The 26,767-nt window shown below is 44.5% G+C and overlaps 1 protein-coding gene and 1 pseudogene across 1 annotated transcript in view; both read right to left on the bottom strand.

The window, feature by feature from the left end:
• SNTB1 (syntrophin beta 1) overlaps positions 1 to 26,767 on the bottom strand; it is a 237,273-nt gene that overhangs the window by 82,353 nt on the left and 128,153 nt on the right. Inside the window, exon 3 of the mRNA XM_043483100.1 lies at positions 2,880 to 3,087. Coding sequence (XP_043339035.1) covers positions 2,880 to 3,087 — 208 coding nt within the window. The remainder of the gene's footprint in view (positions 1 to 2,879; positions 3,088 to 26,767) is intronic.
• LOC122450823 lies at positions 9,050 to 13,560 on the bottom strand (annotated as a pseudogene).

The raw sequence follows: 26,767 nt of genomic DNA on the forward strand, positions 1-26,767 counted from the left end.
CCATTCTTATGTCTCCACATCAGGATTCAGTATCAAATATTTATTCAAAAAAATTCCAGTTTTGCTTCCTTGGACTTGAACTATGGCAATCTTTTAAGAAATTTTGAAGATGAAGGCAATAAAAGACATTCTCCCTTCTGATAATTATCCATGATAAGTCGTTACTGATTGCTTTTATGGGCATAATGCATGATACAATTTAAAGAAACATCTGATGATCTGAAAGTACATCAAAAGAACAACAATATTCTAAAACCAGAACGCTTTTTATGCACCTTTATGACTGCTCCATTGGAATGCTTAATGGGTCTACGGATAATTTGGGATAAACAAAAGGCATAAGCAGACAGTTTATAAGTGAGAAAATGGAACCTTTGGAAAAAATGCTACTATCACTACTAATGACATAATAACTATTTTTCAACTATCCAAATGGTAATGGTTTTAATTGTAGTTGGTGCTAAAAGAGATGAGAGAACAGTACCTTCTAGAGTTGACAGCATCCTGGTTACTTGCGAGGTGCAGGGATGTGTGTGCTGGACAGCCTCCCCTCGCCTCCAGAGTCAGGCCCACCATCTGCTGCCCCGCTCGGAGCCCAGGGAGGCTGACCTTAACCGAGCATCTGTGGCCCCTGCCTCTGGCTTCCAGGCAGCCTCAACCCAAGGCAGACACCAGTAGGAGATCAGCAGGCAGGGATTCACGGGGATTGTCTCTCTGCTAAGAGACCACAGCTCGCAGCGAGTGGCCCTTTTCCAGAGCTGCAAGTCTTGCTAGTGTCAGGTAGCTGCTCCTCTTCCTGGCCACTTCCGGGTAAAGGATGGCAGTGACCTCTTACCGCTCAGCTCCTGATTTCCTCTGTCTCGGCCACACTCATAAGCTGTCACTGTGTTGAATCCCGTCCAGTCACCCCTTCTGAGTTTGCCATCCATTTTCTGCCAGACCCTAACATACACAGCACATCCCTGTATCCACTCTGGATCCTAACCCAGTAAAGATGTTTTTCGTTCTTATCAACTCCTCCCCATTCCCTTCTACAGCAAATGTCTGTTGTTTTTGCTTCCCCAGAATCCATTCAGTCTTTTTCTTGCACTGTATCCTACTTTTCCATTTCAGAACTACCTTTCCTCATCCATCGGGGCACAATTTAGATAAGGCTGATTTAGGACTTTTGTTGGAAATATGAGAGCAAAGAGCCTTCTGTTCACTGAGGCAGCCAGCTATAAAAACAAAACAAACAAAAAACACCCAGACAAAGCTGGAACTCTTGGGCCAAAGAAAAGGGCACTTGCTAGGGTATAAACCAACAAAGTGGAGAGGGTGCAAAAACATGTAGACGCAGGCCCGTTAGCCTTCTGTGAGCCCTGGAGCCCACCGTTGCTGAAGCTCACCCTTGGACACTGCTGTTATCAGAAGTGCTAGGTCCCCTTTTTTGTGCTCAAGCCGAGTTGAGCTTTCTGTCACTTGCAACTGAAAGATCCCAGACTAACAGGACTGCCCCTAAAACAAACACATGTGATTGGAGAGAGTAAAATTGGAGAGGGCGAGAGGCTGTGACTTCTGAACACTGCCGTCCAGCTTACAGTGCTGTTTTCACCAGGAAGCCTCACACACCCGGTCACGAGACACGGCCTGTGGCTTTTGTTTATTACAATCTCGGTGTCACCACCACCTGCATTGTCCCTTTGGTCCGTCGCAGTCTGCGAGAGATGGGACAATGCCACAGCAAACACACACTTTGTGTTGGAGTCGGTGGCTGGGACCCACGCATGAACTGATGCAAACAAAGAACAATGGTGGAAAACAGCCAGATACCCTGTTCAAGTGCCACTGAACCAGGCCTTCTCAGATGACAGGTTCATTGGCAGGAAAGCTGTTATTGCAACAATCATTATTCCCGTTTACCACCTATTAGAATGTGAGTCACTGGGAGGTCAGACTGTCCCCAAAGCCACTGTTCCTGAGCACTCACGGTCAAGTTCAAGGAACAGCAATCAGGTGTTAGGACAGTGGCAAAGGCTTAATGCTTTGAAATCAAGAGGACGGTTAACTCCCAGGAGACTGCTGCAAAGTGAGTTTCACGATCTTCAACATATCACATCCCTTGGGAAAAGAAACCAGAGTGCCAGTGTTACCATGACCCCGGGTCCTTTCCGCTGCAGCTGCCCTCCCCGCATTCATGTCTACACACCTGTCCCCCTCCTGCCCAGCACTGTGCCTTGCACAAAACAGGTGCTCAGAAATGATGACGTTCAGAGCCTGCGGGCTTAAGAGTACGAATAAAAGGTGATATCTGAGAAGAACGCGCACAGAGCAGTTGCTCCAATCTTCGCTGTTATTATCACTGCTGCATGTGTGTGCGCTAAACCGCTCAGTCGTGTCTGACTCTGCAACCATACGGACTGTAGCCCACCAGGCTCCTCTGTCCATAGGATCTTACCGGCAAGATTACAATTGCTTTATTTGCAAACTATCTGTGTTAACAGTTAGGTCCATCAAAACCCACACAAATACCTTTTTAAAGCAACGATTCCGACTTCCTTACCTGCCAAGGAGACAGTTCTATTGTGCGTCTGAGTTATTTCCCCTGCCCTTCCCCTTCCCATGTACATATGAGAACCAAACTCCCCGGCCGCTTGCTCACTCATCCATCCAGACAATAGCCAGTGAGTGACCACCTGCATTTTGCCACATACTGGACTGTCTGTGGGGGAATCAAAGTTGCTGAAGACACACAGCCCTGCATAACGCAGACCTGCTGGAGACGGACAAGACATCCGAGAGAGAGACTCAGCCTGTGGAATGAGGCACCCGACTTCAGGGGCTGCAGCGCGTGCTGGGGAGGTCTGGGGAAGACGCCTGGATGGGGGATGTCGCCTTACCTTTTCTGCAAGCCAGCCGAGGTGCCTGATCTCCCGGCCCCCAGCAAGGCCCACTGAGCCCAGCTGCTCCCGGACCTCGGTGATCACGCGGGTCATCAGGTCACTGACGGTCGCATGGATGGCGCTGAACCAGGCCTGGGCCGTGGCAGCGTCCTTGCCCCTCAGGACCACTGTGTGCTTAGCATCTGGAGAGTGGATTTCCAGCTGCCTGGAGGAGCAGAGAGAGAAGGGTTAGGAGGTTCCCTGGCAGATTGTGTCACCGCAAGTCCTGAGCTACAAAGGCGAATTAATTTCTTTTTTCTATCATACATTTTATTTTTAATTTTTTTAGCTTTTTAATTAAGGGTTTTTTTGGAGTGGGTTGTGTTTCTTTTTTTTCCTTTTGGACTCTCCATGAAGCATGTGGGGTCTTAGTTCCCTGACCAGGGATCAACCTGGTGCTCCCTACAGTGGAAGCACGGAGTCTTAACCACTGGACTGCAGGGAAGTCCCTAACTGAGATTTTTAAATTTATTTTTTAATTGAATAAAAGTCTTTTAACTCTAGAGTGCTTTACAATTTTCAAAAGTTTCACATAGATGAGTTCATATCATCCTATGATAACCCCTTTCCCTCCCTCCTATCCCTACATATATCCCTATATATATATATATCCCTCCTATCTCCCCACTAAAGTGAACTAATTCTTCATTTCTACTTTTAAGCTTCTTTTGCATGGCTTGGCTTATGGCCCCATCATCCATCCATCCATCCATCCATCCATCCATCCATCCACTCACTCACCGACTCATCCGTAAGCACTGACTGCGTCTGGGCATTGGCTGACCTACTGAGGGCACAGCTATGCAGTCACCTAAATTAAGGATGCCTGGTCTTCCTGTTATCAGCTGTGTCTTATTAGCAGCATCCTATTAAGACTTCCAAGCTGTGAGCTGATATTAATCTGCCTTACTTCTCCATCCCCAGAGGACTTTAACAATATGCTCACATCCTAGCAGATGCTGGTGGGATGTAGACTGAAATACCTATTCACCTGCTTAATTCTACTCTTCATTATTAATTGTGAATATCTTAGCATCACAGATGACCAAAGTTTTGCATTCTTTAGGAATCCTGTCCGTGGCACATTTCCCTACCTCTTCATCTTTGTGCACGTGTAATGCAGGCTTCCCAGCTGGCTAAGTGGTAAAGAATCTGTCTGCTAAGAGGGCACGCAGGTTGGACCCCTGGGTCAGGAAGACCCCCTGGAGGAGGGCATGGCAACCCACTCCAGTGTCCTTGCCTGGAGAAGCCCATGGGCAGAGGAGCCTGGAGGGCCGCAGGCCATGGGGTCGCAGAGAGTCGGACATGGCTGAGCAGCTGGGCACGCGCACAGTGCAGGAGTGAACTGGCTGAGGGTGAGATCACAGCGGGGAAAGAGGTGCACTGAAAAGTGTTGTTTTGTTGTTGTTTTGGGTTTTGTTTGTTTGTTTGTTTTTTTAAGCTGCACTGGGAGGCTTTTGGGATTTTAGTCCCTGGACCAGTGATCGAACCTGAGCCCCCTGGTGGTGAAAGCTTGGAGTCCGAACCACTGGACCACCAGGAAATTCCCAAAGAGTTATATTTAAAGTCAAACTTCAAAGTTTATGCAAGAACTCCAGTGGGATCACCTGAGATTCAGTGTGAGATTTGCATACTGTAATTATATGGTAAAGGCAGACGTTCTTGACAGATGCTCTTGGTTTTTTTTATTGGGAAGCACTTACAGATTTACACAGCATTGGAAAATCAGGACAAAGAAGTCCAGCACACCAGTCACTCAGTTCACTCTGATAGTTCTATTCACTGAGTGAGTTCCGATCACTCATTCATGCAGTTTACTCATTCACTCATTCATGCAGTTTACTCATTCACTCATTCATGCAGTTTACTCATTCACTCATTCATGCATTTACTCATTCACTCACTCATGCAGTTTACTCATTCACTCATTCATGCAGTTTACTCATTCACTCATTTCATCCACTGTTTACTCTGATAGTTCTATTTATATAGCTGTAATATATTATAATATCAGGGCTTCCTAGGTGGCTCAGTGGTAAAGAATCCACCTGCTAACAAGAGATGTGGGTTTGATCCCTGGGTGGGAAAGATCCTCTGGAGGAGGAAATCGCAACTCACTCCAGTATTCTTGCCTGGGAAACCCCATGGAGGAGCCTGGTGGGCTACAGTCCATGGGGTCAAAAAAGAGTCATACCCAACTTAGTGACTAAACAACAACAATACGATATCAAAACCGGGGCCTTGGCACAATGTAAGTGTATAGCTGGACCCCATTTGCCACGTGTAGATTCATGTAAACACCACTGCAACCAGGGGACAGAACAGAAGCCACACGCTTTCCCCCCAGCCACCTCCAGGAGTCACAAGTGCTGCCCTCCCCCACCACCCCACATCCCCAACAAGCACTCCCCACATCTGTAATTTTATTGCAGAGAGAAAAATATACATTTTATTTACTCATTCATGTATGTATACAGGCAAATAAATCCCACTGATTAATTCGTGTTTGCACTAGAAAGACATAGGAACGGGGAATTTCAGAAGTGAATGAAATGATCCACGTATCAATTTCCTTTTATCCCTCAATAATAGTGGTAACATTCACTGAGTTTTTATTATGTATCAGGCAAAAATTTAAATCCTTTTATATTATTTTTTGTAATTTTCCTAACGGTCCTATGATTGCTATTATTAATCTCACACAATGGGCTTCCCTGGTGGCTCAGTTGGTAAAGATTCCTTCTGCAATGCAGGAGACCCTGGTTCGATTCCTGGGTGGGGAAGATCCCCTGGAGAAGGGAAAGGCTACCCACTCTGGTATTCTTGGGCTTCCCTGGTGGCTCAGCTGGTAAAGAATCTGCCCACAGTGTGGGAGACCTGGGTTTGATCCCTGGGTCAGGAAGATCCCCTGGAGAAGGGAAAGGCTACCCACTCCAGTATTCTGGCCTGGAGAATTCCAAGGACTCTATAGTCCATGGGGTCGCAAAGAGTCAGACACAACTGAGCGACTTTCACTCTCACATTTCATATAATAGAATTAAAGGGGCTTCCCAGGTGGCCCAGGAATAAAGAATCTGCCTGCTAATGCAGGGAATGCAAGAGATATGGGCTCGATCCCTGAGTCAGGAAGATCCCCTGGAGGAGGAAACAGCAAGCCACTCCGGTGTTCTTGCCTGGAGAAACCCATGGTCAGAGGAGCCTGGCGGGCTACAGTCCATAGGGTTTCAAAGAATTTGGCACGACAGAGAGACTGAACAACAGCAAAGTTGGGAGGGACAGAGAATTGACCCAAGGCCAGAAAGCTGGTGATGTCGGGATTCAACCCATGTTGATAAGGCTCAGAAGGCCATGAATTTAAATACTGTGTTACACTGTCTCTCCTTTAGACGGATGGCATCTAATAACGGTGCATCTGTTGTGTTCCACAGCTGTCCCAGGGCATCATCACCAACACGCTTGCGTGCTCAGCTTCTCAACTGTGTCTGACTCTGCAACCCCAAGGACTGTAGGCTGCCAGGCCTCTTGTCCTTGAGATTTTTCAGGCATGAATGCTGGAGTGGGTTGCCATTTACTCCACCAGGAGATCATCACCAATAAACATGCCCAACAGTGTCCTCCTTAGCTCCTGAGTTTAAAGCAACAATTCTGCAGATCACCTGAAAATCAGAAGTCCCAATGTAACCTGGCCTCATTTACATTTGAAACCTGTCTTTTAGAGTGAGTAAACCTTTTTACTCATAAACTTTAATTACAGAAAAAGAAGGATTTATAAAGTAAAATATCTCTAGGGGAGTTTTAGCAATAATTAGCTTTTTTTTTTTTCCAGTAAGAAATCTTCAAAACAAGTCTCCTTACTAAGAATCCAAAGGTTTCCTGTGATGAAACAGGGTATTTTTAAAATGACATTTGTCCTTACCAAGAAAAAAAATACTCTCAAGTCTCTCAGGCATTTTTCAGAGAAATGGTTGGTCAATGTATGGTGAGTTTTCATTCCCTCCCAAAGTTTTTGGAGAAGGAAATGGCAACCCCCGCCAGTATTCTTACCTGGGAAATCCCATGGACAGAGGAGCCTGGAGGGCTGCAGTCCATGGGGTCGCAAGCGTCAGACACAACTTAGTGACTAAACCACCCCCACCACCAAAGGTTTGGCTCTTCATGAAGCTGACCAGCCAAGCACAGACTAGGCTTCTCCGAAAGCATTAATGAGGCTCGACTTGTTCTTTAAACTAGTCTATCAATATCCACTATTCTAGGAATTTAAAACACACAGATGTTTTCTTAGAATATTTTCCTTTGAAAACCTGTTTTTTTTTTTTTTTTTTAATGACAGCTTGGGACGCAGTTACTTGTCAGGAATCACACACACATGCAAAAACGATGCCAGCGAAAAAGAGAATATTTCTTTGTTGAGTTGCCAGCAAACCCAGAGGAAAGGCTAGTGAGGAGGGGGCCCATTTTCCCCAGATTCTGACAGCATTTATCTTTACTATTAACTTTTAAGTCAGCTTTTTTTTTTTTTTGGCCTCGATGCATGTGGGATCTTAGTTCCCTGATCAGGGATTGAACCCATACCCCCTGCACTGGAAGCATGTAGTCTTAACCACTGGACCACCAGGGAAACCCCTTAAGCCAGCTTTTAAAGTACAGCATATAGACAGAAAAGTGCACAGATTATAGTTTATAGCTTAAATGTATTTTCACAAAGGGAACACATTCGAGTCAAGCACCAGTCAGACCAAGAAGCAGAACATTACTGGTGCCCTAGACACTCTCCCCTTCCCGTTACTTCCCTTCAAATAACCCCTGTGAGGATTTCTGTCACCATAGACAGCTTCGTCTCAGCTTCGTCTGCAGTTCTCCTTGTTTTCATTTGTTGTTTTCCTTGCCTGTGCCAGCGGGGGATCGTGGAGAGGCCGAGGTTAAAGATCAAGTCCTGTGCCCTTTCGTGGTGGGTCTCAAAGTGTGACCACAGACTGGCAGGAACAGAATCTTCTGGGAACGCGTTAGGGATGCAGACTCTCAGTTCACACCTGGACCCACTGAATCAGGAGCTCTGGGAGTGAAGCCCAGCAAGGCTCCGCCACGCGGTGTTAGTCGTCAGTCGTGTCCGACTCTTTGTGACCCTGTGGACTGTAGCTCGCCAGGCTGCTCTGTCCATGGGATTCTCCAGGCAAGAACACAGGAGTGGGTTGCCATTTCCTTCTCTAAAGGATCTTCCTGACTCAGGGTTCCAACCCAGGTCTCCTGCATTGCAGGCAGATTCTTTATCGAACGAGCCACCACCTCCAGATAAATCTGATGCAATTTAAGTTTGAGAAGGGTGCTCTATAGATTCACAAGAAAAAAGCCCTGATCTTGGTCGTGTGCCAGGGTTCCCAGTGGCTGAGACGAACATGCTGAAAGGTGACCTGACTTCCCCTCAATAGTGTCAAAGAAGGAGCAGAGCGGACATAGAATAGAGGAGCCTGTGACTTTTTACAGTCAAACACAGCAGCAGCAGCAGTTCTCCAATGAAAGTATTCTTCAGGAACCTGGGAGTCGTTTATTATTATTTTTTAAAAAATCATTTAATTAAGTACAGATGTTTGGACCTCACTGCAAAGCTATTAAGAATTTCCGGAGGTTGAGGTCTGGGTAAATGCTTTACATGGTCCACAAATTACGTGGATTAAGGATCATGGTGGGCCTCTCCGAGCCCGAGCTCACGCCCCCCAAGGAGCTGGCCTGGAGGGGATCGTCACCAGAGGACAACACGGCAAAGAGCTCCTGGGGGTGTTTCGGCGACCCACCGCTGAGTGACAGACTACCCCAGAATCAGGCGGTTTGAGATGCCAAACTCTTGTTACCTCACAAAAGCTGCTTGAGTGTCTATGACATGGTAGCTGGGTTCCCCTGGAGAGCAAGAAGGAACTACAGTTCCTTTTATGAGCTGGTCTCCAAAGTCACACGGCATCACTTCTGGTTTATTCTTTGTGCTGCAAGTGAGTCACTAAGCCCAACGTATGCTCGTGAGGAAGAGTTAAGCTTCAGTTCTTGAAGGGAACAGAATCAAAGAATATGGGGACACCTTAAATCACCACAGAGAGGCTCTGGATGAAGCAAGGTTCTGGAAGAGAGTCGATCCTGAGTGTAAAGGGCGAGTGTTTGGGACTGTGAACCAGCAGACTAAAAAGAAAGCGCTTATAACATGTGAGTGAGGAGGAAGAAGGCTTGTTTCTGACAAAGCTGCAGCTTCAAGTTCTAAAAAGAGACAGGCTGTGGAGCGAGAGGGGGTCAGAGTCACCAGAGGGAGGAGAAGGAGCGTGTCTCTGACGGCCCGCGGGGGCTGTGCAGAGCCTCCAGAACAATGGTGGACTAAGACCCGCTGGCTTGTCTGACCCAGAACGGACGTCAATTGTTTGGGTAACAAACACAGAAGAATACAGTGATCTGCATTCACCTCTCCATCAGCTCAACAAAACTCAAAGGGGAGAAAGGAAGAAATGCACAAACTTTTTATTTTAATCCCTATAAACTCCACACACTAAAGCAGACAATGAGCATCTGGTAGCATGATAGTCCCCAGGAGCTCCAAGGGACAACACAAGATTCTGGTCAAGGTCATGGAGGGTCATGCCATTGGGTTGGCCGAAAAGTGCATTTGGGTTTTTTCTAAACATCTTATGGAAAAACTTCAATAACTTTCTGGCCAACCCAGTATATATATTTATTTCTTATTATATTACCTAGTACAAGTCTCAAAATTTTTCACTTAACCTCATTGTCAAAATGTAAATGTACTCAGTGCAATGCATGTCTTGGAGTAAAAGGAGAGACAGAGAAAGAAATTCCATTCCTGCGCTGGCCACGCTGTGGTTTTATCAGCAGTTTTTTTTTTTTTTTTTTAACAATTTAAAACAATTTAAAAGCACAAGTATCGGGGGTAGTTGTTAAGCATGTGGCTGTGGGGGGTCAAGGCTGACTTTAAAACTTGCTGGCCGTGAGCCATGTTCCATAATCTCCCTAAGCTTCGATCTTCTTATCTGTAAAATGGCTCAATCTTGCCTCTCAAGATTATTGAAAACACAAAAGTGAGATAATGTGTGCATGAGATGTCATAGTGAAAAGCTAATCTTGATCAGTTCCAGTTTAGACTCTAGTTTACAATGAAGAGTCTTCCCAGTTTGGGTGCAAGCAAACGGCAGTGGTTCAGTGAGGCCAGAAGGAGAACCCTCCAGGGTGGGCTCTGGTGCAGTTTCTGTTCAGAGCACCTGCACTTGAAAAAGGCAAGCTCAGAAGAAACTAAAAAGTTAGGCAAGGCTATTTCCGGCATCTTGGAATGGAAAAAAATAACTTTGGGAGAGATGCATGAGTTTCCTGAGAGATTCTGGAGATCTGGGGCAAAGCTGAGTCTGCATTCTTCCCTCCACTTACGTATTTGTTCCACCTAAAAGGACTGTGTGAGGTTCACGCTCAGGGGCACATGTCCATGTGAGCTACAAGTGTCTGTTGAAGTCCCTTCACTTTCTGAACTGCCTGAGGTAAGCAGTGCCTCTGGGGGTGAAAAGAGATTGGGAATGGTTTCACCTTCCTAAAGTATTTTTCTGACAACATACCCGCAAAGAACCATTCTGTAGGGTCAAATATTTCAAGTAACTCACTTTTTAAAAGGGCACTTTCAACTCCAATAATTCTTCATCCATGTGTAAAAGAGAGATAAAGATGGAAGGAGATAAAGATGAGGAAATAAAGTAGAAAGAGGGGAGGGGGGAGGAGTGCGAGAAAGAAAGGGAACATGAAGACTTAGGGTGGAAAAATAACCAAGGGGTCTGTGAAAATGGCCCTGAGGTTGGGTGGCTGAGGTCATTAGAGCCCGAGAACCAAAAACGCCTGCCACAAGGGAAGTCAGAACTGCATGGGGCGGACAGTAAGAGCAGTATCGCACCACTGACGTGAAAATGACCCATATCAACGCCCGTGAGCCCTGGGGGAGGAAACGGCAACCCACTCCAGTATTCCTTTCTGGAGAACCCCATGGACAGAGGAGCCTGGTGGGCCACAGTCCATGGGGCTGCAAAAGTGTCAGTCGTGACTTAGGGACTAAAACAAATGCTTGTAAGTGTGGAGACTATACAGGTAGGTTCAACTAGGAGGGAAACTGAGTGACCGGACAAGGTAAGAAGGGAAACTTTCTTTATAATTTTTAAAAATAAAATGTTTTATTTCAAAAAATAGTTCTATACTAGATTTTATATATGGAGAAACATGTAAACAAACCGACATTCAGAAGAGCTACAATAGTCCCCCAAAGTCAATTTCTATAATTGAAGCCGTATCTTTACTATACGGATAGTACCAAAAAATGTTTGCAAGCCACATAAAAACACAGCCACATTACAAAAATTGTCTTATTCTGCCTAAATACAAATGCCAACAAGCAACCTAAGAACAGGATCAATCTTCGCAGACTATTAGAGCCAAAATGAATCAGCAAACATACTCACTTAAGAAGAGAAATTTTCATGGGATAACTGTATTTTTTGAATTTTGTTCCATGTGTATGCGTTGTGTATTCACTTTATTTGAACAGTAGAAGAGGAGGAGAAAGTGGGGGAGAAAAAGCAACAGGACTGGCCTGTTGGCTAAAGCAACCCTGTTCCAAAGCGCAGGCTCTGGAATTTATAATCTACGCTTCCTCACGGACATCTGTGGTTCTACGGGCCCACCTTACATCCCCGCCTCTTCTGATGACAGGCTTTACCTCCATCCTCAGTCTATGTGATCTGGGGCATCGATGGGCTAAAGGTGGCAGGGCCATTTGTCCAAGGAGATCCAGGCCCGGGGTTTCTTCAGGAGTCACTGTTGGGGTGATGCTTTCCTCAGCATGCGTACAGAGAGAACGGTTACAGTCATGGGTCTGCAGACGGCCATCTGGCCATCGAGAGGGGAGGGCTGCCGACAGATGAAGCCAATGTAGAGGAAAGCAGAGCTGAGAGATAAGACGCCTGATCCAGCCGCACCTGACCCTCAGTAGATCCCTGTTTTCTTCCATGTTCCCCTTTTGCAGAAGCCAATTTCAGTTGGGTAGTTTTCAAATACAACTAAAGGTCCTGATGCTTCAAGTTTCTTTTTTTTTTTTTTGCTTCTTTGTTCAGGTCTTTATTCAAAATCAGCTGTCCAAAATGATTTGGCCTTTGTGGAATAAACAAATTTAAGTGTATGCAGCAGCCTTCTTTTCCTCTGAGGTGGGTTCCTTCTCAGCTGCTGGTTTCTTGGTCCCTGCAGCCTTTTTCCCCACTGTAGGCTTCTTCAGCGTCTTATCACCAACAGCCTTCTTTTCTTTGTTTCCCACCACAGGCTTCTTGCCCTTAACCCCCTTCTGATCTGATTTGGCTTCTAGTGCTTCTGCTGCCTTATCCATGCAGATTTTGTGGTTCTTGGCCTGTCGAAGAATGGTGTTCCAGTGTATGGTCTTTGCGTATGGGTTAAGCTTCAACATGATTCTCAGGTTTTTCAGAGGATTCTTCTTCAGGACTCTGCGATGAATCTTGCGTGGTGCTGGGAGTGCTCTTTGGATTTCTGGGCTTTTCGAGATTCTGCTAAGGTCTGTGTTGAGCATCTTGTGCATGGGGAGGTTGTAGCTACTCTTGAGGGAGGCTGCTTTACGCCAAGTGCCGTGCAGCTCATCTAACTTTCGGAAAGCACTTTCAGTCCAAATGCAGAAACGTCCCACATGACCACCAGGAGCAAGTTTCAAAATGTTCAGCTTGCTGACATTAAGCAGAGTAATTCCAGGGATGTTTCTGAAGGCCTTGATGATACCATTGTCTTCATTATAGATGATGCAGAGTCCCCTGCGCTGGATACGGCGACGGTTTCTCATTTTGCCTTTGCCAGCTCTCATTCACTGAGAGGCATAGAACTTTTTGATATTATTCCAGGCCTTAAGTTTCTTCAGAAGCAAAACGGCCTCCTTGGTCTTCTTGTAGCCTTCAACTTTATCTTCAACCACCAAAGGAAGTTCAGGAACTTCCTCTATATGATGACCTTTAGACATGACCAGTGCTGGTAAGGCTGAGGCAGCCAGTGCAGAGCAGATGGCATATCGCTTCTGCGTTGTATTCACTCTGCGGTGCCAACGTCGCCAGGTCTTGGTTGATGCAAACATGCAGCCCCCATGACACATATTTCCAAAAGCACCCTGATCAGAATGGTGAGTCCCGCCACCTCGAACCTTGGGAATTCGCGCCATAGCTTTGCCGGTACCCCAAGACTCGGCACTGGTTTGATGACCTGCTAATTCACTGACAGCATAGGGCTGTCTGTTGCTTTTGCACAAATTGGTGTGAACAAAGTTAACAACATCGGGTGGAATGGGAGCCTTGAACACAGCAGGCAAAGTGGCATTTTTGCCAGCGGACTCTGCTTTCCCGAGTACACTGCTGTCGTGGGCGAGCACACGCCATGGCAGGGAGAGGAGAAGGCCACGCTTCTCTCAACCCGGCGGCTCCCACAGGAAAAAAAAAGCTCAAGTTTCTTTATCCCTATAAAACAGGGATGATGATGATGATGAAAGTGATAATTATTATAATGAAGGTGACAATAATAACCTTCATGGGATTACTAAGGAACCAAATGAGATAACGAGGCTTCCCAGGTGGCACAGTGGTAAAGAATCCTCCTGCCAGTGCGAGAGATGCAGGAGACGAGTTCGATTCCTGGGCCGGGAAGATCCCCACGAGAAAGAAACGGCAACCCACTCCAGTATTCTCGCCTGGGAAATCCCATGGACAGAAGAGCCTGGTGGGTTACAGTCCATGATATCACAAACAGTTGGACACGACTGAGCATGCATGCATCAAATGAGATAATAACTGTGAACACGCTCTGTGACTTGTAAATCCTGATGTTGGGAGTTGTCATTTAAGCGTTTGGCATTTTAAGACTGCTGTTGGCTCAGTTACTGGGAAAAGAAAATCTACTAGTGGGTGTAATGTTTTATACATCTGGGCACATGGACACCTATAAACAAGTTAACTCTGTCTTAGCTACACTATGAGTAAACAGACAGTCATGGCTATTAAAACAGAAAATCCCAGTAAACCTCTTGGGTTACACAGTGGAGTTGGGAACATGCAGTGATTTCTTTACAGATGCACAAATATGCTGTGCGTATCTGGGAGTCTTCCAGGCACACACAGGTGTGTCGGGCGCTGAAGAGGCAAGTAGGAGGCATGGGTCCCTGCCCCTAAGAAACTCACTGTGTGCAGAAGGCTGAATATCTCCCCCAACCCATGTCTATGCAGAAACTCAGAATGTGACTGATTTGAAAGAATCTTTTCAGAGTTAATGAAAGTAAGGATGATGGTGAGACCCTTATTTTATTAATCTACCCACGGGATGAGGATGGGTCTTGAATCCAATAAGAATGTCAGAGACGCCCAGACACGCAGAGTAGGCCAGGTGATGATGAGGAAGACGCTGGAGAGATGCATCAAGCCCAAGGGTTACCTGGGAGGGTTTCTCCCTCTCCGCTGCAGAAGGGACCAGCCCTGCCCATTCTTTGGCTTCACACTTCAGGCTTCCAAAACTGAAGCTTTTGTTTTAAGCTTTCCAGTCTGTGTCTATTTTGTTACAGCCGTCCTAGAAAACCGATACACCATGGAGCTATCTTCCTGTGCAGAGTTGAACAGGGCCGCACTAATGTTTAAAATATATGGATGCTTAGAGTCGAGACAGATATTTCATGATGACATCATTTGAATCACTGCATTCACCAGGCCTTTGGCTAGAGCTGCACATTTGAACTTCCTGGTTAAATGACAGAAGATACCCCTTTTGTCATCTAAGTAGTTTGAGTGGAACATCTGTCACTTTCAACAGAAAGAGTCTGCAGTTACCTCTCCTTCCTGTCTTCAAGATGGTCTTCATAATACTCTAAGTTAATTTTTCCTGGGTTTCAATTATTATTTATGTTCATGCTATTTACTTGCTGCTTATTACTCGTATTTACATATGGGGTTGGCCAAAAGGCTCATTTGGGTTTTTCTACAATATCTGCTGAAAAACCCTAAAGAACTTTTTGGCCAGCCCAATACATGCACGTCTTCTTGGAAACAAATAATATTTTGCAATTTTACTAACTGAAAATGAAATTATTATAGAGAAACTTGGAAAAAAATCAGTTTCAATCCTCTGCTTAGTTAAAACATGGTATTTTATCCTGGTTTTATTTTGTATAACTCAGTGCTTTATTACAAAGCAAACACCCATTTAACAAGAACAAGAAACAGCACTGCCGGCATCCTAGCTCACGCATGCTGCCTCTGAGTCACTGTCTCCACCCTCCACACAAATGCAACTGCTACTCTGATTGATGATAAGTGTATCTATAAATCTCTCTCTCTCTTAACATAGATATGAAATGCAATGCTGACATACAAAACTTGAATATATAATAAATATAATATATTAACTATATTATAAATATAATATAATAAAACAATATAATAAATAAAACATAACTTGTAACTAAGTTACAATATAACTAATAAATAAAACATAACCTTTAACCGGGCAACTAAGGTTTCAAGTGACCTTTGCCCTCCAATGTGAGGCTGGAGAAAACACAGACGAATGTGCTTAGGCAGATGTGGCCTGTGGACTCGTAGCAACCACTGGGAGTCAAGTGGAATTCAAACCACATGCTGGCTGTTTCACACATCTGTGGTACTGGTGGCTGATAAAAATCTTCCCAACAGAAAAATCTGTGGCCACCGTTATCAGTGGCCACCTCTAGACAGTGGAGTTGTATATATAGTTATATGTGTGTGTGTGTGTGTGTGTGCACTCAGTCAGTCTTGTCCAATTCTTTGTGGCCCCGTGGACCGTAGCCCACCGGACCCCTCTGTCCATGGAATTCTCCAGGCAAGAGCACTGGAGTGGGTTGCCATTTCCTCCTCCAGGGGATCTTCCCGACCCAGGGATCAAACTCTCATTTCTTGTGTGTCCAGTTTGGCAGGCGGCTTCTTTACCACTGGGAAGTATTTACGTAGATATAAAATCTGCCTGCGGTGGGGGAGACCCAGGTCTGGTCCCCCAGGACATGCCTGAGTGACCGACAGGCACATACACGGTGCTAAAGGGACGCGTAGGCTGCAGACCACTCAGGACTGAGTCAGCCCTGCTTCCACTTCAGTGTGCGCTGGTATTAAAAAATCTTTTCCTTGGCAACATAATCTTACTCCTATCCACAGGCAGTTCTACAACCCAGAAAGAAAAAGAGAACCCTGCTGAAGGGAGAGGCATCCAGTCGCATGCTGGCTCACGGTAGGTGTACACTCAGTAAGTGGACTGAGCACTTAGTGAGGAAAAACAATCTAGACAACTTCTTTGAGAGCGGATGAGCCCGACATTTCTGGAGCTGGGGGGATGGGGCGGGGGGAAGGAGCAGACAGCCAGGCCGCGGATGAAGCTATTTTCAGCAGGCCGGGCTTTCCTAACGCTGGTCTTGTTCCCCAGCTGAACTGACCGCCGCTTGATGAATTGTGTTTATCTGTAGTTCAGCGATAAAGTTCTCCTTTAATTCCCTGCTGAATAGAAATATTTAGGGCAGTGCCACAGCTGTGTTTATTCTCACACTCCGCCACGGTTATGTAAATACTGCCTATGGAGCCATTTCTTATGGAGGCCCACACCAGCCCCGAGGAATCAGGCGCTGTCGAGACGTCTGCCAAGACACGCCATTTCCATGCAGCTTGGCGCGGCCTGTGAGTGATATCACAGCTTCTCAGAGTTCACTTGGCAAACCTCACAACAAAAGAGTAATTTTCTTCCCCTCTCACTCTCTCCAAGGCTCTCACAAAGCCAAAGAACATTTCCCAGCATCCTCTACTTCCCCTGTTTAGAAACACGGGACGGACACACAAAACTTGAAAACTCCTAACAGGATATGAATAAATAAAACATAACTTGCTGCCTGGCAACGAAGGTTTCAGGTGACCTTTCCATTCAATGGGAGGTTGGAGAAAACAGACGAAGGGGGTCAGGAAGATGTGGCCTGTGGACTTGTAGCGATCCCTGGGAGTCAAGGGGAGCTCAGACTACATGTTTGTTTACTGTTTCACAAATCTATGAGGCTGGTGGTTGATAAAAAAACTTCCCAAGAGGCAAATCCATGGCACTCCTTCAATACTGGCTACTGCTAGTTGGTGGAATTCTAATGTATTTTTATTTCCACTTTTCTGGTTTTATACAATTTCTAAAATTTTTTTTGCAATGTAATCAGAAAAAAGTACTAGAAAAAAAGTTTAAGAAAATGAGTGCTTGCATGCCTTTGGCCATAATGTTGTTAGCGAAATGATTCATTAGGAAAATCAGTCTTAAGTGAAAAAAAGAAAGTGAAAGTTGCTCAGTTGTGTCTGACTCTTTGCAACCCCATGGACTGTACAGTCCATGGAATTCTCCAGGCCAGAAGAGCCACGCCCTTCTCCATGGGATCTTCCCAACCCAGGGACTGAACCCAGGGCTCCCGAATTGCCCGTGGATTCTTTACCATATGAGCCACCAGGGAAGCCCATGAGAAAAAGACAATACTAAAGAAAAGAAATCTGTTTTAAATCACTAAATCACATTAGTGTTGTAAGGTGAAAAAGACACCACCATAGGAAAAAAAAAAAAAAACAGATTCGTTAATAAAATCCCCAAAGTGGTTGTAGCTAAAAGATTTTAAAAGAAAGAGATAAAATATGGTAGTAACAATATTCAGAATGGGGATGAGCATTTGTCCTGTGGGGAGGTAAACCCCACCCCCAAGCGAGTGTATTTTTCTCCTTTTACCCTTACCACCCTCCTACGAGAGGAACGGTAGCAATGTGCCTACATCCTGGATAAGACACGGCACCTCCGAGGGGCGAGTTTGTTTGGTCTCCCAGGAGGCAAAGCTGGAACTGGAGCCAAAGTCCATCTAAATGCAAAGCTTGTACCTTAATCATTATGTTTGTAAAGACTGGTCAGTTGCATAAAGGAGAAGTGAATGTTTTTTACTCTGGCGGTTGCTCAGTATCTTTTGAACTCCCTTCCTACCTATTTGGAAAGTTTTTCCACCTTAAGTTGAGCTTCCCCAAGGTAGAAGCAGTTCTCAGCCTCCCTTGCGGCTAGGGCACAGAGCCGCTCACTCAGAAAGGCAGTTCTGAAGCAGGGTGTGTAAGAAGGTAGCTGCCTCCGGGACCCATCCTTTGGCATGCACGTGGTGGAGGTGCCCCGCTCTTCCTGGCAGCAGTGGTGGAGCCTGGCCAGTGCTGGGGTGTCGCAGTGCAAGCTGAGGCAGCCGTGTGGGCTGCAGTGGCAACAAGGCGCTTTTTCCAGAAGAGCTTTCACCGTGTGCTTGCATGTTGAACTTCTTACTCTGGCTACATGAACTCTGAGAATATTGTTCGGTTGCTAAGTCGTGTCCAACTGTTTGTGATCCCATGGACTGCAGCACGCCAGACCTCCCTGTCCATCACTGTCTCCTGGAGTTTACTCAAATGCATGTCCATGGAGTCGATGATGCCATCCAACCATCTCATCCTCTGTCGCTCCCTTCTCCTGTCCTCAATCTTTCCTAGCATCAGGTTTTTTTTCCAATGAGTTGGCTCTTCACATCATTTCAGTTCAGTTCAGTTCAGTCGCTCAGTCGTATCCTACTCTTTGAGACCCCATGGACTACAGCACAGTCCCTGTCTATCCAATATTTTGGCCACCATTCTTCACATCAGGTGGCCAAATTGGAGTTTCAGCTTCAGCATCAGTCCTTTCAATGAATATTCAGGACTGATTTCCTTTAGGATGGACTGGTTGGATCTCCTTGCTATTCAAGGGACTCTCAAGAGTCTTCTCCAACACCACCATTCAAAAGCATCAATTCTTTGGCGCTCAGCTTTCTTTATGGTCCAGCTCTCACATCCATACATGACTACTGGAAAAACCATAGCTTTGAGATATGTGAACACCCTCTAGCCAGAGTAAATTCTACTGCTTAAAATGTCACTGCCTAGCTAAGAATGCAAATGCAGGAAGCTGGCTGCCATGAGGGAGCCCATGAGATCATCTATGGATGTGTCAAGTGCGAGCAGTTAATGGAAGAGAAGCCCGGAGAAGGTGTTCTGCTGTTTTTTCACAAAATCCCATTTCAAAAACAGGCCATGCATGATAGAGCACTCTGCTCAGCTCTGAGGGAACCTGACAATCTCTCCTGCATTGGCTCCGTTTCAGTGTTTCAGTGATACATAAATTTACAAAATATGTGAAGAACTTCAGCACTTTGGCCTCTCCTAGGAAACAGTGTCATTATCAAAGTTTTAGAAGAGGAGTTGGCTAATGTCAAACTAGAGAAAATATTTTGTTTTTCTTCTCTACACTTCATCTGTACCTCACAAAATATTCTGTGGTCTGACCTCAACTGGATATTTCCTTTTTTTTTTTTTTTAAAGCCGTCTAAATACAGGTGTTCTGCAGGTTAAATAAATATACATTTGTCTCTAGAATATTAGTACCATATATTGACAAAATAAACAATCCACTCCACGGTTCAATCCAGAGCACAGCATTTGAAGTCTAAGGACCAAGTTTTGCTTCTTTTGAATTAGGTTAACTGGGCTAGGGTTGCCAGGTTTCACATATAACAATATAAGATGCCCGGTTAAATCTGAATTCCAGATAAACAATGAATAATTTTTTAGTGCATGTCACGTGCAATATCCAGTGGTGGAAATGGTATGACACACGTGGGTTAGAAATGTATAGAAAAGAAAACTGATTGGGACTTCATGATGGGTTAGCTGTGAGCAGTGAGGAAGCGGGGAAGAGTCGAGGAGGCTGCCCAGTTTTCTGGCTTGTACAACTGAATGAATGGCAGTGCCAATTACCAAGACAATAAAAAAATAAAGAAGGTCCAGGTTTGACAAGGAAGTAAAGTAACAGAGAAGTAAAGTACTTGAGTAAGCAGCACTTTACTCATGGAAGTAAAGTAGCACAGTCACACACCGCTCTCTGCCACGGGCGTGGCGGTGAGCATCAGTGCCACTCATGCTCACATTTCTAGAAATATCTAGAGAGCATTTTGACATGTAGCTCTGACACATACTTCTTTATTGCCCTACCCTACTGTCCATTTCGGTTCTCATTTTTGGTCACCTAATAATTTCTTTCAAGAGTCATCCTTTTATAGTTTATCTCCCTCACCAGATTATAAATTTCTTGAGGGCATGGCACAGACCAGCATTATCTTCATTTTATTCCCACTGCCTGACACATGGAGGCAGGTATATTCCATAAGTGTTGGCCTGTACTATTGGCTTAGGGAATATTCCTTAAGTATTGGCTAACTGAATGGATGGTTCTGTCTACTATGAAAGAGTGCCTCATCTCTGTGGTAATTTCCCTTCTAGTCAAAGTTCTGTAACAGCCTCCACTGGCTGTTTTTATTTTTGTTTTTTCCCTTACTAGAAATTAACCTTTCCAGTCTTTTTCGGGGGGGGGGGTTGGATTGCATTTAGTTTTTATTTTTAATGTGTATTTATTTGGGCAGGCTGTGGTGCGTGTGGGGTCTTAGTTCCCCAATCAGGGTGGAACCCACGCCCCCGGCATCGGAAGGGCAGAGCCCTAACACCAGCCTGCAAGGGGAGTTCCCAGCCTGTTTAGTCCTGAAGATTGGACTTTAATCCTATGGAACAAAGTGTCTTCAGTTCTAAGGCATAATCTTAGTATACTAAATAAGTCAAACAAGTTTTAAGGTCCCATGAGAAGGCTGGTTTACATGGGTATTGTGCAATAGCAATTCGCTCAGAAATATTTATTGCATTCTATTTCATATTATAATGTTTATCATACAACTTGCCATACATAATTTTCTTGGGCTAAAATAATCAATGTGTGGTCTTGTAAGCCTTTTTACCCAGATTAGATGTAAAAGGCAGCCTTGCAAATGCGTAAAACAGGCTAAAACAATGGCACAGAACTGAAGCAGCCAGGAATATTGGTTCAAAGTGCTCATCTTTGAGGGGTGAGGACAGCAGTGGATGCCCTCTAACTCATTTATGTCAGAGCTTTATGTAGAACAGCAAGATTTACTGATCTGACATATTTACAAAGTTGTGAGATGCCTTTTTCATTCGTTAACTTATCAATTACTTACTGAGTCTCTGGTACCTACTAAACACGGTGTTAGGCACAGGAGGGGAGGGGCAACTTGACATGGTTTGGGGTCCTATAATCACTGAGATTACAGCCTAGCAATCTTGGACAGGCATACACACTTTCTTACGCTTTCAAATAACATGAGAAATTCCTAACACAAGAGAAGAATCTGTATTCATCTGAGGAGCAGAGAATCTTTTGCTAAATTCTCAATAAATTATTTCAGCAGTAATTAACCACGTGAAGTTGGCGTCTGCTTACATACAGTAACAGCCCCAAAATATCGCTCAGCCGTTCAGTTTTAATTTCAACTAAGTCTTTCTTTTCAAAGAGGGAGGGGAAGAAAAGGGCAGAAGCAGTGCCTGCCTCTGGGCGTCAGCGGCTGTCGGGTCCGAGGACTCTTTTGCTGCCCCGTGGGCTGTAGCTGGCCAGGTTTCCCATTCCACGGAATTCTCCCGGCGAGAGGAGTGGAGGGGTTACCAACTGCATGTCTATGGCCCCCGCATAAATAAAGGTGGGTCAGCTGCGGAGGACGGCGCCTAAGCCATTAACACCCATGAAGCCTTCCACGAAGGTCATGAACAGCCACCGGCCAGCAGAGAACGTCAAAGAATGAGTGGTCAAAGAATTAGCAATCTAGAAGGCAGTTAGAGATCATTTAATCCAACCACTCACTTTAAACATAAAAAACAAAACAAAAACCTAACTCCTGGAAAAAGAGAAGTGATTCGGTCAAGGTCACACAGCTAGTAGTATTACTGAGCCTAGAACCGAACTTCCCAGCAGCCATGTTTATCCGCCTTCAGAGGACAGGGAAGAACGGAGAACCATGGCGTGCTAGAGGCAGATTTGACGTCCGCTACCGTTTTCCGGAGGGTTTGTCCTGAATTTGGGGACAGTTGCTTTTCCTGTAGTTGAAACACTCATTACAATGTTTTTAATAATAATAATAACCTCGTAGTTAAAAAAAATAAATTTGTGATTATTTCTTCATTTGTTGGCTGTGCTGGGTACTCGTTGCTACGTGCAAGCTTTCTCTAGTTGCGGCGAGCGGGCTTCTCAGCGCATTGGTTTCTCTCGATGTGGAGCAGAGGCTCTGGGCGGCCGGGTCAGCAGTCCCGACTGGTGGCTTCCAGCGCCGCCTCTGGATCGCGGCGCCGGGCTGAGCTGCCCTGGGGCGTGTGGGGTCTACCCGGACCAGGGACCGAGTCTGTGGTCCCTGAATCGGGGGCAGACTCTTCACTACTAGACACCAGGGAAGCCCATAGAGTATTCTGTAGATATTTCACTGTCAAGGTATTTATGAAAATGACAGCTTCATAATTATTTTCTCCATGAAGCCTCTGCTCAAAGACACTTTCACCTCTTGTGTAGATAGCAATAATCATTTTCATTATGTGAAGGATTTAAACAAGCAGAAACAAATAAATCAGCTACCCACAAAATTGCTATGTAAAAAAAAATGTATATCGGAACTATCTAGACAAGTTTTAAATTGTCATGCAATTCTGCACTGGTTGCAAGAGAGGGTGAAAATCAGAATAATGCAAATGATCACCTCTCCTTTCAAAAGGTCACACTACACGAGATTCAGTCTTCCTCATTATCACAGTACATTGCCAAGGTGTGGAGCAAGGTGGGAAGAGACTCAGTCTCTCTGTGAAGCAGCAAAGCTGTGGGTTAGATTTGATTTTGTTTTTACTTCATTAGTTTTTTTCCTATTTTTTTTTTTTTTTAAAGAAAATAGATGTTAAAATAGTGGAACTGGGAAATTGTTGCAAATGAAGGAATTACAGCTTTCTACTCCTGGCATGAGAGTGGGGTGGGAGGGGGCGGGAAGGGGCGGGAGGGGAGAGAGATCTGCTAGGATGTGTCTGTGGGTACAGAGGTGCGTGTGATGGAAAGGCAAAGGAGAGAACACCTAAGAACTAAGGTTAAACCCAGCAGATGAAAGTGCATTCTACTACGACCACTTGATTCATGAATTAATATGTGTATCTTTGGAGAAATGGGTCGTCCAGGTATTGAATTCCACAATATCCATACATGGGACTTCCCTAGCAGTCCAGTGGTTAAGACTCAATACTTCCAATGCAGGGGTGTGGGTTTGATCCCTGGTTGGGTAACTAGCATCCTTCATGCCACACAGCATGGCCAAAAATTAAAAATAAATAAAATAACAATAAGAATAACAAAATAATTTTTTAAAAAAGAAATACTTAAATACCCATACATGGATACAGGAGCCTTCTAGGCATGATGTGGGGTGGGATACAAAGAGAAGCTGGATGTCGTTCAAACCATTTACAGTCTAGTGAGGGGGACAAAACCAAAATAATTATACCGCATGGCAGAACAGGTGTGCCATTAAAGCAGCACAGATTATCCAAGGAAGGCTGCTAGATTGCAAGGATCAGGAAATACTTCTGGAAGACAAGGGCATTTGAGATGGGGCTAACGAAGCAAGAGGATTTTGACAGGTGGAGGAAGTGCATTCCAGTCTGGGGGTGGGGGGCCACGACCAGGGACAGAGGCATGGAAGCTGAGGATGTGCACACGCCGAAACAGTCCAGTTCACTGGAAGGTCTTTCTAGAACTGCATTCATTTTTAAATAGTGTTATTGAGTTATAATTAACACACAATAAACTGTACATAAGTGTACAAGACTTAATAAGACTTAGGCATATGTATTCCCCCCTCCCCAAGGACCCTTCCTCCCTTCATGTCTCTTACTATAGCTTAGTCTATGTTACTGAGTATTTTAATAAATGGAATCATACAGTATATATTCCTTCTTATCTGGCTTCTTCTACAGAGCACAATTATTTTGAGACTCATACATGTTGTAGCATGTGTCAGTAGGGCACTCTTTTTATTGCCAAGCAGTAATCATTGTATGGATACACCGTTGTTTATCTACCCTTTTGATAGATGTATGAGTCATTTGTAGTTTTGGGTTATTGCAAATAATACTGCTATGAACAATTGAACCTTTTTTATGGACACATGCTTTCATTTCTCTTGGGGAAACAGCTAGGAGTGTATTGCTGATTCATATGATAGATGCGTGTTTAACATTTTAAGGAATCAACAAACTGTGTACCAAAATGGTTGTAACAATTTTTCATTTCCGATCAGCATTGTATGGAGGTTCCAATTCTTGCAAACCCTTGTCAACACTTGATATGATCAGTCTTTTAAATTTTAGCCAGATTAATGTGTGTAGTGTTATCTCATTGTGGTTTTAATTTGCATGTCTGTAATGACTAATGATGTAGAACATCTTTTTATGTGCTTACTTCCTATCCATCCATCTTCTATGGTGAAGTGTCTATAAATTTTTGCTCTTAAAAATTGCATTATTCCTTTTTTATTATTAAGTTTAGAGAGGTTTTAATATATTATTCTGGATACAAGTCCTTTATCAGATATGGAGTCTGCAAATAGTTCCTTGTATTTTCATTATCTGAAGGATAGGTTTTTAATTTTAATGTAATTCAGCTTATCCTTTTTTTTCTTTATGGATTGTGTTCTTGGTAGCCATATATAGAAACCTCTGCCTAACCCAAGTTCACAAAAGTCTCCTCTTATGTTTTTAAGTTTTACATTTAAGTTGATGATACATTTGAACTAATTTTTATATACAGCGTAAGATACGAATTCAAGGACATTTCTTTTTCACGTTTGGGTAGTCACTAAAAAGACTATCCTTTCTCCTACTTCTTTGCATGCCTGGTAGTTTTTTAGTAGATGCCAGACATTGTGAATTTTACCTTGTTGAGTTCTATGTATTTTTATATTGCTAAAAATATTCTTAACATTTTTTTTCTGGGACACAGTTATTTGGAAACCATTTGATCTTTTCAGGTGTGTATTTAAGGTCTGTGGCAGGACTGGTAGCGTTCCATCTGGGTGAATTCTGTCCTTCTGCTAAGGGGAGGTCTCCTGTGTCGTCCACCCCACGCCCTTGAGTCAGGACATTTTCCAGTCCCGCTGGTAGAATAGGCATAATTCCTGGCCTCGTGTGAGTGCTCAGCCGCATGACCTCTAACCCTTTGGGGCAGTTTTCCCCTTGGGCCTTTGTAGTTCCTCACACAGGTGCTCACCCCCTATTCAGCTAAGGACTCTTCAGATCTCCAGCATTCTTTCTGGGCTTCTCTTTCTTCCTGCTGTCTGCCCTGTGGATGCTAAGCTGTTTTGGTTTCCCTGGACTCTCAGCTCTGTCTTCCCAACTCAGGGAAACTTTCCGGCTTCACTGAGACTCCTTCTCCCTGTGCCATGGCTGGAAAATGCTCTCGAGACAGAAAGTATGGACAGCCTCAGGGGGTGCCCGGTTTGTTTCCTAGCTCTCAGGAATCACTGCCGGATACCCAACGTCCTGAGCCATATTTTGCCTGCTCTTTGAGTATTTCAGCTGGGAGCTTAAATCTAGTTCCTATAACTCTGTCTCAGTCAGAATGAAAACCTCGTGCCTTGCCTTTCAAGGTAAGTCTTTAAGATATACTGTTTTCAGTATGGTAGTGTCTATTCTGAAGGCATTATAGCACTTGCTATCTTTGATATCTAAGTGACAGATTAGACATACTCCATTCAGATCAGTTCAAAGACATTTAATGGGCAGTTTCTGTGTGCTTGGCATTGAGTTTATACAGATGCGAAAGTGATAGTCACTCACTCGTTCAACTCTTTGCAACTCATGGACTCTAGCCTGCCAGGCTCCTCTGTCTGTGGAATTCTCCAGGCAAAAATACTGGGGTGGGTTACCGTTTCCTTCTCCAGTGGATTTTCCTGAATCAAACCCAAAGAGCCTCTGCCTTCCTAACATCAGTTTACAGATACAGCAAATACCTTTGGAAGAAACTAATTATAGGATTTGCGTATAACCCATGCTTTTAATATTCCCTCCTTTTTTTCTTGTATCTGCCAAATGCCATCATTAGTTTTGCATCAAGGATAGTTTATTTCTTTGAAATAAGAGACTCAAGTCACAGGATTTTACTGACTGTAGGCAGCGCTTAGGCTTAGACTTAGGGGCAGAAGGTGAAACTCTAGAGGCAACCGTTCTATGCTGATGACCTGTCGACTTCCCAGTTTCCCGCTATTCCTCTCCTGTAACCATAACAGAAAGCTGGCTCTGCTTTAGATGGGTGAAAACAAAGCCTCAATCTGTCCTGCCTTAGACCCGAGGAAACAAAGCTGGCCGGACCAAGGGTCTGAGGTTGACGACACTGAGGTGTGAGCTTACATCTTCGTGGTGCTTCCATTTTGAGATGAGCGTAAAAGTTGTTTGAAATAATGTGTTGACCTTTCATGAGCTGGAGCAGCTGACATTTGCCTGAATCTGAGCCAGGCTGGGTGCTGTTCTGAACGAGAAATCAGTTTTCCCAACTGCACTGAAGCAACTTTTTCTAATCATTTGTTAAAGCTTTGTTTCCAAGGCACTGAGTGAATTTAATTAATTTCGCCACTACCTTCCCCTCCTTAATAAATTCCTCACACGTGTGGATTCACTAGGAAATTGAATGTCATCTTTGGAAAACAAAACAACAACAAAAAAGGACAGTCAACTACAGGATGAGAGATTAGTTTGGTGAAAGCCCAGTGATAGAGTCAAAATGAAAAAGCCTCTCAAACTGTAATGAGGTGAATCTATTAATACAACAGCAGATTCTGTTGTAACAGGTGCGGG

Source organism: Cervus canadensis, chromosome 12 (genome assembly GCF_019320065.1).
Source record: "Cervus canadensis isolate Bull #8, Minnesota chromosome 12, ASM1932006v1, whole genome shotgun sequence".
Taxonomy (NCBI): domain Eukaryota; kingdom Metazoa; phylum Chordata; class Mammalia; order Artiodactyla; family Cervidae; genus Cervus; species Cervus canadensis.